At 40.9% G+C, this 16,526-nt stretch overlaps 1 protein-coding gene across 4 annotated transcripts in view; it reads right to left on the bottom strand.

Annotated features, from left to right (window-relative positions):
* kif6 (kinesin family member 6) overlaps nucleotides 1–16,526 on the bottom strand; it is a 190,353-nt gene that overhangs the window by 126,744 nt on the left and 47,083 nt on the right. For all 4 annotated transcript variants that reach the window (XM_007910407.2, XM_007910408.2, XM_007910409.2 and 1 more), the window contains one exon: nucleotides 3,097–3,200. In XM_007910407.2, coding sequence (XP_007908598.1) covers nucleotides 3,097–3,200 — 104 coding nt within the window. The remainder of the gene's footprint in view (nucleotides 1–3,096; nucleotides 3,201–16,526) is intronic.

Genomic DNA, 16,526 nt, shown 5'->3' with positions numbered 1-16,526 from the left:
CAAATCTGCTGATGGACCATTAGGTTTGATTTAAGCCAGGTGCGCTCAGTGGAACATGCCTGGGCTTTAAGGGAGTGGAGGTGGCTGGTGTACCAAGGTGATTTTCATGAGTAGGAGACGGTTCAGGAAGAGAGGGGAGCGAGGGAATCGAGAGTGGAGGAGAGGGAACTGTGGAGAAGGGTGACCGAGGAGGTTAGGTCATTGCGGGAGGACGCCCAGAGGGGAAGGAGTTCAGATGACTCCAAAGCAGCCGAGGGGGGGAAATTTTTTTCCAGGGGCGATATGAGATGGAAGTGGGTTGGGTGGTGGTGAGGAGAGGAATTGAGGACTTAAAGGAAATTAAGTGATGATCCGAGATTGCTTTGTCGAAGATGGTGAGGTCCGAGACGGTGAGGCCCAGAGTGATCACCAGGTCGACGGGGTGACCGCGGACATGGGTGGAGGAGTTGATGTGAAGGGAGAGATTAAGGGAGGATAAGTCAGCAGAGGTAGACCTCCTGGAGGTGAAGTGAAGTTTTAAATCGTCTAGGCGTTCAGAACAAAGGGAGAGGGAATAATAATAATGGTGGAAAGATAGGATATATAGAAGACATGATAAGGGGCTATATCAAATGCAAGGATTATTATTATGATGGTATGGAAATAATTATTAGAAACCTATTGGTTATGGTATTTAATCTGAAAGGTTCAGACTAACCTCAAAATGGTAATAAAGAAATTCATGATATTAAACAGCTTGGGTAGCTCTTGGTTAAGCTTGAGATGATATGTTTAATAGAATCTCATGCATTGAACTGGCCCTGAAGGGGCAAGCCTGGGAAAGTGATGTCCATAGTGATCCAAAACATTGTTAATGGCTCATCGAAGAAGGCGTTGACATATCTTAAACCAAAGCCCTAAAATTTGAGCTGGACAAGTGCCAAGGACTGTGGAGGTACAAATTTATTTTTATAATCGGGTTCATCCAGTGAAGAAATTGTGTATTTAACAGGACCCTGTAGTTTAGTTTGCCACAATTCTCCTTCCGGTCATTAATACCTGTCCAGTATTTCATTAGTGCAGGCATTTTCAGTGTGAGGAATGTGCTATTTGCGAAGCTTCCGTCTTATCTGCTTATTTTCCAAGAAAACCTGCATTCAATTTAGCTCAAAGATGAGCTGACAGTTTTACATCCACATGCTTGTAACTTGATTTACACCAATTGTATCACTGGCTAATCTTAAAAAGTTCATTGGCATATATTTGCAAAATGTTCACTGTGTTGTTTCTCTGTGAAACTCCTAGGCAGGTCTTTGCTTCAGGTCTTTGCTGCAGAGGTGGTTGCTTCAAAAACTCCCATAAGGTTGTGGCCTACATTTCTTTTTTGAGTATCTGAATGTCATAAAAGTAAAATAGCTAACAAATCTACTCAATACTTTTTCTGCAAATGGTTAATCCTTGTTAAACAATGGCGGGAACATGAGACCGTTCATTTGTATTATCAAATGTGCATCGCGGTGCGATCTGACAGATCCAAAAGCACAGAAGCTTAGAATTCAGCAGAAGGGGAAAATTGATAGTTTGTGACAGATTTGTAACATGACATTTTATGCATCAGAATGTTTCAGTGTTTTGCACAAAAAATGACTTTGTAGCAAGTGATGTTTGTTATTCTAGCAAATCTGGGTGAATTGACACAATCTACCCCAGAGCCTCCTCGGGTATCCCGTATATCTACCCACTCTTTGTGGAAAATATTTAAATCTGAGCCTGGCTTACCTTTTCTCTTCTTCTTGATCTTTTAACTATATTAAACATATTATAATAATAATAATCCTTGCATTTGATATAACTCCTTATCACTTCTTCCAGACATCTCAAAACGCTTCACAGAATATACTGTGAATTGAATTAACTATATTTTGGGTTCAACCGGGTTACTATTTCCTGCTAGATAAACAGAGACGTGTGGAGTAAGGAAACTTGCCCAATGTTTCGCCCTGCCCAGAAATCAAACCCAGATTCTCTCGCTTGTGACACGAGTGCTCTAACCACTGAGCTATAGGATTGTGCACTGAGCTACTGTAACAACTATAACAACAACTTGTATTTATATTAGCACCCTTCACACGGAATAGCATCTCAAAGCACTTTAAACCCCAAGGGAGATCGAAATGCTCATCCAAGATGCGGTCGTGGATAGTGAGAGCTTTGTGGTACAAGGAGCGGAAAGTTTGGAGGGCAATGTAACAGTGGGCAGTGATGAGGGAGCGAGCAGGAAGGAGTTGTGGTTTGTGGGGGGAAGGCAACTGTGGAGTTTGGGGGAGGAAGAGAGTTAGGACATACATGAGAGAAGGGGGTTATCTTCTGGAGGCGGGGAGGAGGGTCTAGCGGAGAGACTTCAAGATTGAGTAGTTGGGAATTCCATGAAAATAATATCTCAGGATACAGTATATAGTTTGGGACACATGTCCAGCGACTGCCAGGATGGTGGAAGGCGAACTAGATGGACTTTGGTCTTTTGCCTAGCAAATTCTTATGTTCTTATGAAAATAACGTATATTTTATAAGTTCTGTTCAGCACATTTAATAATAATCCTTGCATTTGATGTATGTTCTCAAGTCCCAATTTGGGGTTGCAACTAACAACCTTTTGCCCCTTTTGATAGGGTGAACAAGGAGAAACTATTTCCACTGGCGGGTGGGTCGGTAACCCGAGGACACCAATTTAAAATAGTTGTTAAAAGAAACAGAGGTGAGGAGAAATTTTTTCACACAGCTAGTTGTTCGGATGTGGAATGCATTGCCTGAAAGGATGGTGGAAGCCGATTCGATAACAACTTTTAAAAGAGAAGTAGATCATTATTTGGGGAGAACAAATTTGCAGGGCTATGGGGAGACAGCAGGGGAGCGGGACTGATTTGGATAGCTCTTTTCAAAGAGTCGGCACAGACACGATGGGCCGAATGGTCTCCTTCTGTGCTGTAAAATTCTATGATTTTATGACCCAGAGATGAAAGTGATACAACCAAGTTAAGCTGAAAGTAAAAGTAGAAAAAAAACTAATTGAGTAATCAAGAATATAATCACTGTTGTTCGAGGTAAAAGGAAAATTACTTCTGCTTTTCTTCCTGTGAGAGGTTGTCTGTTCTCTGCTGTCCTGTGATCATGACTAGCTCATCCTTCAGCTGCTGAATCTCCTTCTTCAATCGAATAATCATCTATAAAACAGAGAGAAAAGGCACAACTGGATTCAGTTTTGTAATGTGCTTTGAAGGAGTTTGACTCTGAAGTAAGCAGAATTTTGGCTTCATTAGTGACGAGATAAACAAAAAAATTATTTTGATAACTATTATGGTTACTGAAATAAATCCATTTTAAGGTTATAATAGTATACATAATGAAAGTCAAATTGGAAATCATAAATCACATTTGCTTATGTTACTTATTGCATACAAGAGAGTAACATTCTTAGATGGAAGCAGCTTTTGTACAGTCAACTCCCATTAATTGAACATAAACCTGTTTTATTCACTTGTCAGGATTCATTTTATGAACACACACATTGATGCATTATTGTGCTACAAAGTGGAATCCTCTTGCAACAGTCTTTTGATTCTCTTCCACACGCTGAAGGTGAACAAACACAAGATTCATATGAGTTTACAATGACTCCCACATACCCCAAAACACTTACTTTTCCAAAATACCTCCCTGAACAAGCCACCCATGAACTTTCACAAATCTACTGATCACCATGGCTTCTTACTGTGAATACTGACCTCCCTAACCCTTCCAGCAATCACAGTACTCAATGACACTCTACTCTGACTATACGACTGACTACATTCTACTGATCCTGCAGTGCCAGCCACATCCTGTCTGAACTAGTGTCAGCTACAATCTGTGTGCCTTATGCTGTTAGCCATATTCTGCCCTCTGCATAGTGCCAGTTGCATTCTGCTCCCATTATAGCAACCATGTTCTGATCTCACTATGTTGCATTTCCTGCCTGTGCTAGAGTACCAGATATATTCTGTCCACATAATGGTGCCAGCAACACTCTTCCTCATTCTGGTGTCAGCCACACACTCACATCAGCGGGACTCACATCAATCAGTCATTAAACCTGTTCAGTTAAACTTCCACAATGTTACACATTCATCTGAACAAATTGCACACCCAAAATACCTGAACATTTTTAGAACTACAGAAGTAGTTTTTTTTAATGTATATGTGACCTTTCTAGCTAAAGGAAGATGTAAATCTATTATGAATCTATAATGAACATGTTGCATGTGCACCCACCAGAAACGTTGCCCTGAATGCACACTGGATTAAAAACACTTGCAATCCTCATTGGTACAAATGCTGAATACAAAGCCAGAGACTTGCAACAGGTTTCTGAAAATGTGTGATACAATTCTCCCACTACTTTTACCAAAGAACAAATGTCAGAACTTGCATTTAGCATGAATTCAAATAGGTTCCATGGTATAAACTGAAAGCCTGGCTGTAAACCCAAGGGAATCAAATTGAGTTCAGGTCACCATGCTCCAAATTAATGCAAGTCCCTGAAGAGTTGACTTACCTTGTTTAGTTCATAAAACTATTTCAAATTTCTAAGTGATTTGAACAAATCAAATGTTATCCCTGCCTTTCCTTCAAATGTCTGAAACTTTTTCCTTCTACTAGGGTAGTTTTACAGATTCCTCTAGTTGGTATCTCAGGGCGAAACCTTAAGCAAGTTTCCTTACTCCACACTCCTCTGTTTACTTAGCAGTCAGTAGGAACCCTGATGTTAGTTGATTGGTTGATTGCTTTTCTGGGGCTAATAATCCCTTCCAATTTTTTTTAAAAATAATAATTTTGTCAGTCAATCCACGATTTTTGTGGGTCACTGCTGTGTATAATTGGCTGCCGGTTTCGCCCACGAAATATACAGTCAATTCACTTTACAGTATATTCTGTGAAGCGCATTGAGACGTCTAAAAAACGTGATAAAGCCCTAGATCAAATGCAAGGATTATTATATTATATAGCTATACTAATAAAATTAATATTATATATCTACACTAATTATTTATAATACCAATGTTTGTCTGTGTGTCAGCCAAGATCTCAATAACAGATTGACATAGAGACATGATTTATGCCTCATTTGAAAGGCCTTGCATCTGGGAGTGTCATGGGTATATTTTCTTTCAGGGATCTCATATCGTTGATGAGTTATGACTTAAACAAGTTCAACACACATGTATGGCAGTTTTGTGTTGCAGTTACAGCTAGTGGCCACGTCGACTCCCAGTGGCGCTCTGACATCATGTGTCACAGAGCACATATGCACACCCACACACTCAGACAAAGCCAAGTGGCAGGAACAAGATAAAGATACCTAAGCGAACATCAAAGAACCATTCAAATCCATCGTCACACAAAATCCTCCATCCATTTCCCCAGCTCCCAGGAATCCTCCCCCTCTGGAGGCTATTAACCAATATATCGAGATAATGTCACTATTAAGACTCAGAAAGTTTCACTCAAATGCCTGATGTCACCTATTCAAACTGCTCTGATCTCCTGAAATATATCTACCAACTTTGCACAACAGACACATTCATCAACAAGGCAGAAGCTCTTATTCAACCTGGATTTCCTCTCAGATATTCTCTCTCCTTATGGAAATGTGGATTTTCCCAAACTCATCCAGGAACTTGAGACAGAAGAAAAACTGACAGTGACAGAGGTATGTGTGTGTGTGTGTGTCTGTGTGCATGTGTGTATGTGGTGTGGTAAGGTCGCTGTATCAAATGCATGGATAATTATTTGTGTGTGTTCACTCAAACCATGACTGTTTGTGGCACGTCGCTGTGCGCAATTGGCTGCTGCGTTTCACCCACAAAACACACAGTCACTATACCTTACAGTATATCCTGTGAAGCGCTTTGAGGCGTCTCAATGACGTGATAAGGTGCTATATTAAATGCAAGGATTATATTATTAACAAGCTTTTCAAGTACAAATAAAAATGCCAGACAAAAGAAAGAAGATTAAATGAAAGTGAAGAACAAAGAATAGCACGGCTGTAATGCAATAACTCGACGACCTGTCAGATCGCACAGTAAACGCTTTTGGCTAACGTAGATAAGATCTTCTATCGTTGATGAGCTATGACCCAAACAAGCTCATCGCACATGTATGGCAGTTTTTCTTAATTATACCAATACACACTGTGTTCACGGCATGTTAAATGGTTTGTGAGTGGTATCACTGAAATCTACATTCCATATCGGATCCTTTGGTTACAAGCTTAGCTGCAGTTGGTACAGCTAGTATAATATATAGTGAATGTCCTCTGAGCGGGGTTTTCTTGGAGGTGAAATGCTTGGCAATGGAATGTCAGAACCAAGTCAATCCTCTGTGCCAGTTTTGGGTCACCCTGTTCCTGAACCGGGCATGTCTATAGATCTCCAAGGCATTACCAATGTCACAACAGCCAACCTGACTCATTGGCTGGACCTGGATGGCCACCCCAGTCACTTGATGCAGTGATTCGTCCCACTCATCTCCTGCTTACTCTGCAAGCCAAAGCTCTAATACGTTCCGAGACACTATACGGTATGAAGGGGGTTATACGCAAGTTGTAGGGTGGTCCTAGCTGAACAAGAAGCAAGAAGCTTTGTCAGACAGTACTTTCAATGGTAAGTTATGCTACTTTAGCTGTTGACCTCTAACAGTATCCCACACGCTGGAGTCCCCAAGCCTTGGTTCTTACCAACCTTTGCCTATTACTCTCTGGAATTAGGTAAACAGTGTGTGCCTCTTGGAAGTGAGAGTGCATTCCGTTCCAAGGTAATTTCTATGTGTAAATGGCATACATATGTGGAACTCTCAGTTTGGTTTGGATACTCTTAAGCATAGTGATGGGTTTCCACATGTGTCAGACAGCTATGACATTACAGGACATCATTCAAACCTGCCACCCCCTGGTCAGTGAAGTCCAGTGGTTGCAGACTGGTATCCATGAATTACCCACTGATAACCACTAAACTTTCCTAACCGGTCTCCACTAGGGGAGATCCAACCTTCTCGATTTCTTCCTGCTGGCCTTAGAGTGGATATAGGGGGAGGAGACGGGTGAAACCACACAAGTAGTTATGAGTCAGCTGTTGATGAATTTGATATAATACCAGGGAGAAAAAAATGTGGCTAGCGATCCATAAAAGGCACAAATAAGAAAATAAATAATAGTCCTTGTATTTGCATTTGTTAAAATAATGCCTTATCATGTCGCCAAGATACCTCAATACAAATCTAGAATCTGGATTCAAAATCTGGAATCTAGAAGAACAAGTTAAAGTATAAACTTTTACTTTTTTTCACAACGTTTTCTGAATTAAGGCATAAAATCATGTTCCTCAATACATATTAAGTTTTGAAAGATTGTGAAGACTTTGAATACTTGCAAATGGATTATTATCTGATCTGGGTTTGAGCCTTCAGAGGGAGAAAGAAGCACCTAGACAATCAAATCTGAGTGCTTTTCTTCCGGCTTTAAATAGAAAAAAAGCTCTTTGATGGCGATTGTTGTAATTTGATCTGAATTTGATTACAAAATTTATCCACAAAACCCTTTCTTTACACAGAAGGTGGTTGGAATGTGGAATTCTCTGCCATAAATCATTGTTAAGGCAGAATCCATACATTCTTTTAAAAGGAATTAGCTAAATGCTAGAAGAGGAGGAATATTCAAGGGTGATGGAATGAGCTGGATTTGACTGGGTGATTTGTATGGAGAAAAACATCATGAGCCAAATAGCCTGCAAAATATCATTGTTGTATGGCATATCACAAGCAATAATTTCAATTGATCTCATCAAAACTTGTCTTATCCAGGGGTAAATGAAAACAGGAATGTGTTATCAACAATTTGGAAAGTAAGTGATATCACGACTAAATTATCCAGGAGTCAAAGGTGAGTGAGGATTGCAGTCCTAATATCATGAACTACTGCAGTTAATTTTCCAGTAAAACGGGACGCACAAATTATTTAGCTATTCTATTCCACTGGTAACATTAATATATTTCTATTTGTTCTATTCCACACTGCTCACATATGACATGAAATAGGCTGCACTCTATTACTTTACTGAAATGCTCTGAAAGGTTGAAAAACAATGCATAAAACTGTTGCCTCAGTTTTAAAATGTACTCTTTTGAGTCCCCTCCCCAATGTGAAAGACTATATAATTGTATATTGTATTGTATTAATTTAAAAATGCCAAAAGAAAATCCAAACTTTTACAATCCTAGTCAATCTGTATTACAAATATTGTGTCAGGCTGGTTCAGGTGGTAGCACTCTCATCTGAGTCAGAAGCTAGTGGGTTCAAATCCCACTTGGGATTCATATAGTTTAAGAATGTATTCCAATGCAATAATGGGTGTGCTGCAGTGTTGGAAGCGCCATCCTTCGGATAAACAGGTCGATATTAAAGATTTTATTGCACTATTCAAAATAAGAAGGGAGTTTCTCTTGTGTCCTGGCCAACAATCCCCAAATAAAATTGGTTATTCACTTGGAAATCTAGAAGGCTGAGCGCAAATTGGCTGCTATGTTTGCCCATAAAATATACAGTCACTCCACTTTACAGTATATCTCGTGAAGTGCTTTGGGCTGTCCTGACGTGAAAGGTCCTATACCAAATGTAAGGATTAATATTATTATTACTGCTGCTGTACATAGTTGGGCTCTCATGTTCCCCTACAAATAGTCACTCCACTTCATAGGAAATCCTGTGAAGTGCCTTGAGACATTCTCTCAATGTGAAAGATGCTATACCAAATGTAAGGATTATTATTATTAAGGTTCATCAATGTCATTGATACCTTAAGTCTCTAATTTGGAAAACTTAGCAAAAAAAAAGTAAAATGGTTAACATAAAGGATGAATATAATTTTAAAAGACGCTCAAAACTTTTAAGAGCTGTCATACGGTGTATATATATATATTTGTATAAGCTGCTGTCTTCATTGGCAAAGTTTTGCAGGGGTAGAAGATACTTAACATTTGCTGGAGAGTTAAAACTTCAGTAAATTAAAGAGAGCCGCAGTCAAACAGAGAATCTTTACCTGCTACAAAATGAATGGACTGTATTCGAAGCCTGTGTTGCAGACTGAGATTGATAGATTTAACGAAACTGAGAATAAATGAGCTGCAATACTGACACAGGCATATATAATAATAATCCGCCTTATCAGGTCTTCGAGACGTCTCAAAACGCTTCACAGAATATACTGTAATATATATGCTTACAGCAAGCTTGTGGTCTGATCAGGCTTTTCTTAACTGTTATCAAACCCAAATTTACTAGGTTCTCAGATTATTTAAGGCTGTGAGTTTAAAACAGTGCTTGCCAGGTAGTTTTCAGTTTCCCTTGTGTTTTGGATGTGCTGGCACTTTCTGATGTGCATGCACAGAAGTAGTAAAGGCCCAGTGATGTTGTGGCAGTTTTATTTTAATCAGGGGACAGTCAGGTGTAATTGCCACCAGCTACAGAATTTCAGACATTAGAACTCGAGCAGTGATAACACCAACTGAATGCTGTGGCTATTTATTTTTAAAATCCCCTCATAAATCGCTAGTCTTGGTCTCAGTGGGGCAGGACTCAAAACTGTTCAATTCGCTGCAATCAGAAACAAGATTTTATTATTTTGCATTACATACTTAACCCACTCACCATATGCCTACACTTACCCTTGCTGCCAGCAGTATTCCTCATCTGAGCTGAAGAAAGGACTGACGAGTGCTAGTGGAGAACTTTAATATTTAATTTGAAACACTGACTCTCTCCACCTGGAAAATGCTAGAGCAGAGACCAAAATGGATTTTGGTGCGTTGTATGGCCACATAGCATAAGAATCCCCCAGGCACTGTATTAATTTTTTTAGGGAGGAATGGATGGAAAACTCGATGCTAACTGTCAACCTCAATTTTGTTGTTAGTTAACCTGCCTGTTGTTCACTATATTCAAAAAATGTGAGGCAATAATAAACAAAGCAAACTCAATGATGGGTTACATTGCCAAATTAGGAGAGTTCAGAACTTGAGAAGACATGCTCAACCTATAGAGTCCTCTGGTTAGCGCTCCAAGACACATATAGCGTGAAGGGCTCTATATAAACGCAAGTTGTTGTTGTTAGTTTGGCTGAATGTGGAGTGCTATGTACAGTTCTAGTCACCACAACACAAGGGAACCATTTAGGCTCCAGATACCGACAAGAGCAACAAGGTTGATGTCGAGTGTTAGAGGAATGAGGCATGATCAAAGACGAGAGAAGCTACAGTTCTTGAGATTAGAAAAGTGACTTTTCAGAAGAGACCTTGTATACAAGATGCTAAATAAACCCAGACCAATATTTACAGATACTCCAAAGCAGCAAGATGGCAACATGAGATCAAATTGGCTGAAGAATACTGTTCATCTGACGTATTCTTATGATGTTATGAAGTTATATAGACAGCCGCCTATAAATAAATGCATCATCAATCCAAGCATCAATGCCAAAAAGCACAAACCGCTTCTCCGTTCACTTCCATTAAGTTTAATTTTTCAATCCAAGCACAACAATTACATTTTAAAAATTCCTGACCCATACAGAAAATGTTCCTGGCCATCCTGTTTTTATCCTCTGCACGTTAACATGTACTTGGGCCAACTGTCAAAATTCACCTGGAGACTGTAGTTCACTTCAGAAATATAATCAATTTTGTTTAAAACTGTTTTTATTCTGTGGTTGCCTCACAGATTAAACTGCTGAATGAATGACTAAAAATCATCTGGTACTAAAGTTTGGCAATCGGTTGTTTTCAACCGCACTTGACAGAAGTCGAGATCCTAACAGGACATTTCTTGGCAGAGAACATTCATCAGAAATAATCAGGTTCCCCTACATCTGATTGCTTTCCATCCTGGAAACCGAATGAAGGTTTCAACTTGGATGGAGATATATATTATATTTAATATAATTATCTAGCAGTAAGTAGAACCGGTTGTTAGTTGATTGGCAGATCACTTTTTACAGGGGTACTAATCTCTTAAAAAAAAATTGCTTACTCAATCCACGGCTGCTTGTGGGACACTGCTGAGCGCAATTAGCTGCCGCGTTTCGCCACAAAATATACAATCAAATCAATCCACTTTACAGAAGCGCTTTGAAACATTTCAATGACATGATAAGGCACTGTATCAAATGCAAAAATTATTATTATTATTATCAACTGTGTTAAAATGCATTTTCTGTTCAGTCCATGATTGCTGGGGCATTTCTTAACTTGAACGAAAAAGCAAAGTGGAAAAGGGAGTGATGCCCCTTGCCACAATTCTACAAACCGTTGACAAATCAGCTTTTGGAAATCATTCAGAAAGTATCTCAAGGTAATATAAAGATAAGGAGCATAAACAAGAAGGAAACCTATGTGTGTGTTTTTGAAAACAACTGTATTGAGACAGTGATGGATTTGGATATTTCCATGTGGTGGTTTGGTCTCAGCCCCTACCGTTGTTGGGAAGGGAGGTGTGCCACAGGCTCCTGCAAAGAGAACCACACCCCATGACAACCCAATGTTTCATGGTCTTAAATCCAAGACCATTACCTTCAAATTTTAAACCATGTAGCATTTTGGAACAATCTTAAATTTAGTTTCAATTGGGGAACTGATTTGCGACAGTCCTTTTTATGCACTCCAAACAAATCAACTTCCAAATAAAGATTGAGGTTAAGAACTTCCATAATTCTGTGCATTCTTAAATTTTAAGACGATGGTATTAGGGCTTAAAGACAGCGAGGAATTTTGTGCCTCTGATATTTTTCCATTTTGTGGTTTAAGCCATGTATGTACCAAACCTATAAGATCGTCCTCATGTGTAGTAATTTACATTCCCCCTCAACACACAATGGTTTGTGAAGCATACAACCAGGTATAAATTCTGTATTTTTTATAAAAACAACTTTAGGTGTGCATTTTAGTGTCAACGAGTTTGACACAAGGCACACAGGTCTAAACAACAACAACAAAATTACATTTGTAAAGCGCCTTGCACGTCGGAAGGACATCCCACGGTGCTGAACAGTCTGGGATCAGGACCCGAGCATGAGGGGGCAGGGTTGGGATGAGAGAGGCCAGAGAGATAGGAGGGCGGCTGAAGGCACGGTTGAAAAGGAGGGTCTTGAGTCGTGCCTTGATGGAGGCAAGAGAGCGAGCAAGGCAAAGGGATTGTGAGATGGAGTTCCAAAGGGTGGGGGCAGAGAGGCTGAAAGCCCGGCCGCCAATGGTAGGGCGGGTCGGACGGGAGACATGGAACAGGCTGCTGAACAGAGGGAGTGGACAGGTTGATAGAGGCTCAGCAGGTCAAAGAGGTAGGAGGGGGCAAGGATGCAGGACCTTGAAAGTGAGGATGAGGATTTTAAATTTTATGCTCTGAGGGATGGGGAGTCAGTGGAGCCGGGCGAGGGTGGGGGTGATTAGGTCATGTCGCCTGGTGCAGGAGAGGACACGAGCTGCAGAGTTCTGGATGAACTGCAGCTTGTGGAGCGAAGAGTTGGGGAGGCCGACAAGGAGGGAGTTTCTGTAGCTGAGCCTTGAGGTGACGAATGCATGTATGATGGTTTTGGCGACCTGAGGGGTGAGGCAGTGGAGGAGTTGGGCAATGTTGCGGAGGTGGGGAAGGCCAAGCGGTTCATGGCACGGATATGGGGGAGGGGTTTCTGACTGGTTTGGTGAGGTGGAGTGTACATCTGTGGATGTTGATGCTGCCAGCATCTGAGGTGCGGAGGCGCTGACGGGAGCCAATCAGGAGGGCCTCAGTCTTGCTGACACTCAGCTGTAGAAAGTTGGCTCTGACAGGACATCAGTTGTCCTGGAGTTGAGGCTGAAGACAGAGAGAGAGAGTTGAGCATCATCCACGTACATGTGGAAGTTGACCCCAAGTCTGCGGATGATGTCACCAAGGGGGAGCATGTAGAGGTTGAAGAGGAGACAGAGGAAAGAGCCCTGAAGAATACTACATGACTGCGTGGGGGCTGGAAGAGAAATTGTTGGCGGAAACCAATTGGAGACGGGGTGAGAGATAAGGCCTGAACCATTCAACGACAGAACCTTGAAGGTTGAGGTGAGAGGAGGCGGTGGAAGAGGATGGAGTGGTCCACAGTATCGAAGGCAGCAGAGAGGTCAAGGAGGAAGTGGAGGCAAAGGGAGCCCTGGTCACAAATGGGTAGGATGTTGTTTGTCACCTTGACCAGAACAGTTTCCGTGCTGTGAACAGCACAGAAACCCGATTGGAGAGGCTTATGAAAGGAGTGGTAAGAGAGGAATGAGCGAAGCTGAGAAGTAACAACTCTTTCAAGGACCTTGGAAAGAAAAGGGAGGTCAGAGATGGTCCAGCAGTTAGAAAGCAGGGATGCACCCAGGGAAGGTTTTTTCAGGATGGGAGTGATTATGATTGTTTTTAGGAGGATGGGAATGGTGCCAGATGATCGGGAGAGACTGATGGTGTTGGAGTAGAGGGGTGAGGAGGTGAAGCTGGGAGGTAAGTAGAGGGGTGGGGATGGGATCAAGGGAGCAGATGGTGTGTTTCATGCTGGATATGGTGGTGATGAGAGAGGAGGGGAGACAGGTTTGAAAATGTGGAGGGAGGGATGGGAAAGGGTCGAAGTGTGGAGGGGAGATGGGGAGGGAGTGGCGGTTGGAAGGACGGAACAGATCCTTTCTATTTTGGATTTGAGGAAATACAAAATACCCAGTCACTATACCTTACAATAAATCCAGCGAAGCGCTTGGAGCCGTTTTCTCAATATGAAAGACGCTACATCATAATTAAGGATTATACATATATACGGTAACTTTGGTCTTTCACTTCTAAGAGACGCCCAGAAACTTTGGAGGACCAGGACAGAAGATTTCTGATTGCCTATGTCCACAGTTAAAAGCTCACACAAATGAAGTTTGAATTGCCTTGCAGGCTCTCATTGTTCTGGATGGTGCTGTTGCTTACAGATAGTAACTAAAACTAAACCAGTGTATTATATTCTTCTAAAGTTCACTTTGTTACAATTCTAAAAAGTTTTTCAAAACTTTCCTAGTGTTTGTTTCAATATGCATGTAATTCACAAAAGCAAACCCTCTTCTACTATGAATCAGAAACACATCTTTATAGCAATTTTTGGCAATTAATCACATCTACTTAATACAATGCAATACAATATTACATTTGTATAGCGCCTTTCACGTAGGAAGACGTCCCAAGGCGCTGGACAGTCAGGGATTTGGACTCGAGCAACGGTTGGGATCAGGAGGGGTGGAGGGCAGGGAGAGTAGGAGGGTGGCCAAAGGTTCGATTGAAGAGAAGGGTTTTAATGCGTGCCTTGAAGGAGGCAAGGGAGGGAGTAAGGCGAAGAGAATGTGGGATGGAGTTCCATAGGGTGGGGGCAGAAAGGCAGAAGGCCCGACTGCCGATGGTGGGGCGTGCTAGGCGGGGGACGTGGAGCAGCCTGCTGAGCGGAGGGAGCGGACAGGTCGATACAGGGTCAGCAGGTCGCAGAGGTAGGGAGGGGCAAAGCCGTGGAGGGCTTTGAAGACAAAGACGAGGATTTCGATATGTATCCTCTGGGGAACCAGTGGATCCGGATGAGAGTGGGGGTGATGGGGTCATGGAGCCTGGTACAGGAGAGGACATGAGCTGCAGAGTTCTGGATGATCTGCTCACATAGGGGTCCAATTATGTGTAGCTTCATAAAAGTATTTCTATATATAAAATCCTACAGTTATCCAAATGAGTCTTATGCAGTAAAAATCACATAAATCTTATCTTTATGAATGGTATGATCGCCTAAGTCGTACATCCACCCAAGTCCCATTCAGTTTCCTATCAAAGCCACTTAGGTTTCTTTGTACTAGTCGTATTTATCACCTAGTAACTGGCCTATCTTACAGCTGCATTGAATTACGGGAAATGACATCTTGTCCTGCGTACTTAGGCTGCATTGAATCATGGGCAACATAGTTAGAATCTGTCGACACACACACAGAAGAACTTAATTTCCCGCGATTCAAAGCGATTCCAATGCATTGATAATTGTGCATGTAGCAACAGGTCACAACACATTCAATCGCGGGAAACATAGTCTTGACCCGTCACCACATGCGAACTTACCAGCTGCTTTGAATTATCAACGTGCAGAGTAGATTATTGATCAAATCATTTTTTAAAATCCGCAATTCAGACTTCACATCAGTCATATTAAATGTTATGGTCCGGACTGATACAACTTACATGAGCTTTACTGTACTAACACAACAGAACTTCATTCAAACCCTGATACCATGGAGTCTTCTTTGGCCATGACCTGATCAGGCTTCACAGAAGTCAGAAATGAGATCAATGACTTGAGCGGAGTTCCAGCACACTGCTGTGAGATGTATTTGAGATGCTTGCAGTGCACCCTATCTTTCTCAGTACTACAAGACAAATTACCCCTATGTGAAGGGCGCCAGATAAATGCAAGCTGTTGTTGTATATTTAGAAATCCTTTTACAAATCATGAATGTTACACCAATGATGTTCTCATCAGAAGTGGCCTTCTACGTATTAAACTGTGGAGCAGCCTTCATCAGTTATCTTGGACTGAAAAGCGATCAAGATTATTTTCCCCTCTGATCTCACAATAACACTAATTTATTTGAGATAAATAGTTAACATTCTTTCAATCAACACATAATCAAGTTAGGACTATTAAAATTATAGTGATTTTTTCCTGTTATGAAGCATCACATTTTTCAACCCTAATATTTGAGGACATCGGATGGTTACACACTTTGGAAATCAATCAAAGTTCGATAAAGAACATTTAGTTCTTCAACAGTGGCAAATGCAAATTTTTATTTAAAAAACATTTATAAATATTCCATATACTTGGCCTGAACAAAAGTTTTCCAAAAATATCCAGACAAGAGACACTTTTCTATTGATTATACCTCCTTTTAAAAAAATATGTTCCCTGTAGATCTCCCTATGGTACAACATTGCTCAGCTAAAAGAGCAGACATTACCTGGTCATAAGGTAATTATGACTTTTATTAATGCAATGTCATAAACCAAAGCATTATTTGATTCTGTCCAATATGTATTTTGTTCAGTCCTCAATGAAATGAGAGTTGAATTAAATCACTTCACTGTAGGCAATGCGCTATTGGTGGAATCAATGTGCTAAGTGTAGTACCCAATTGCTCTTTAAAGCCATTATTTGTAGCCATTATTTAAAGCCATTATTTGTAGGCCATTGTTACCATCACTTTCAGCAAAGTTTTCAGTCACATTTAATTGCACTTCCAATAACTTTCAATTTCACTTTCTTTCTCCTAAATAATTGAATTCTATTGAAATTGCAAAAGGGTTAACAGATATTGTTAGCCCTGCTTAACCTTACTGCTTCCCACTGCACTCAATCCTAACTTCATCTCTTGCAAATATCCATGTCAGCAGTGTAGCA

This window comes from Callorhinchus milii, unplaced genomic scaffold (assembly GCF_018977255.1).
Source record: "Callorhinchus milii isolate IMCB2004 unplaced genomic scaffold, IMCB_Cmil_1.0 Scaffold3, whole genome shotgun sequence".
NCBI lineage: Eukaryota > Metazoa > Chordata > Chondrichthyes > Chimaeriformes > Callorhinchidae > Callorhinchus > Callorhinchus milii.
Note: the sequence above shows the minus strand (reverse complement) of the source record. Positions and strands in the feature narration are given on the sequence as shown.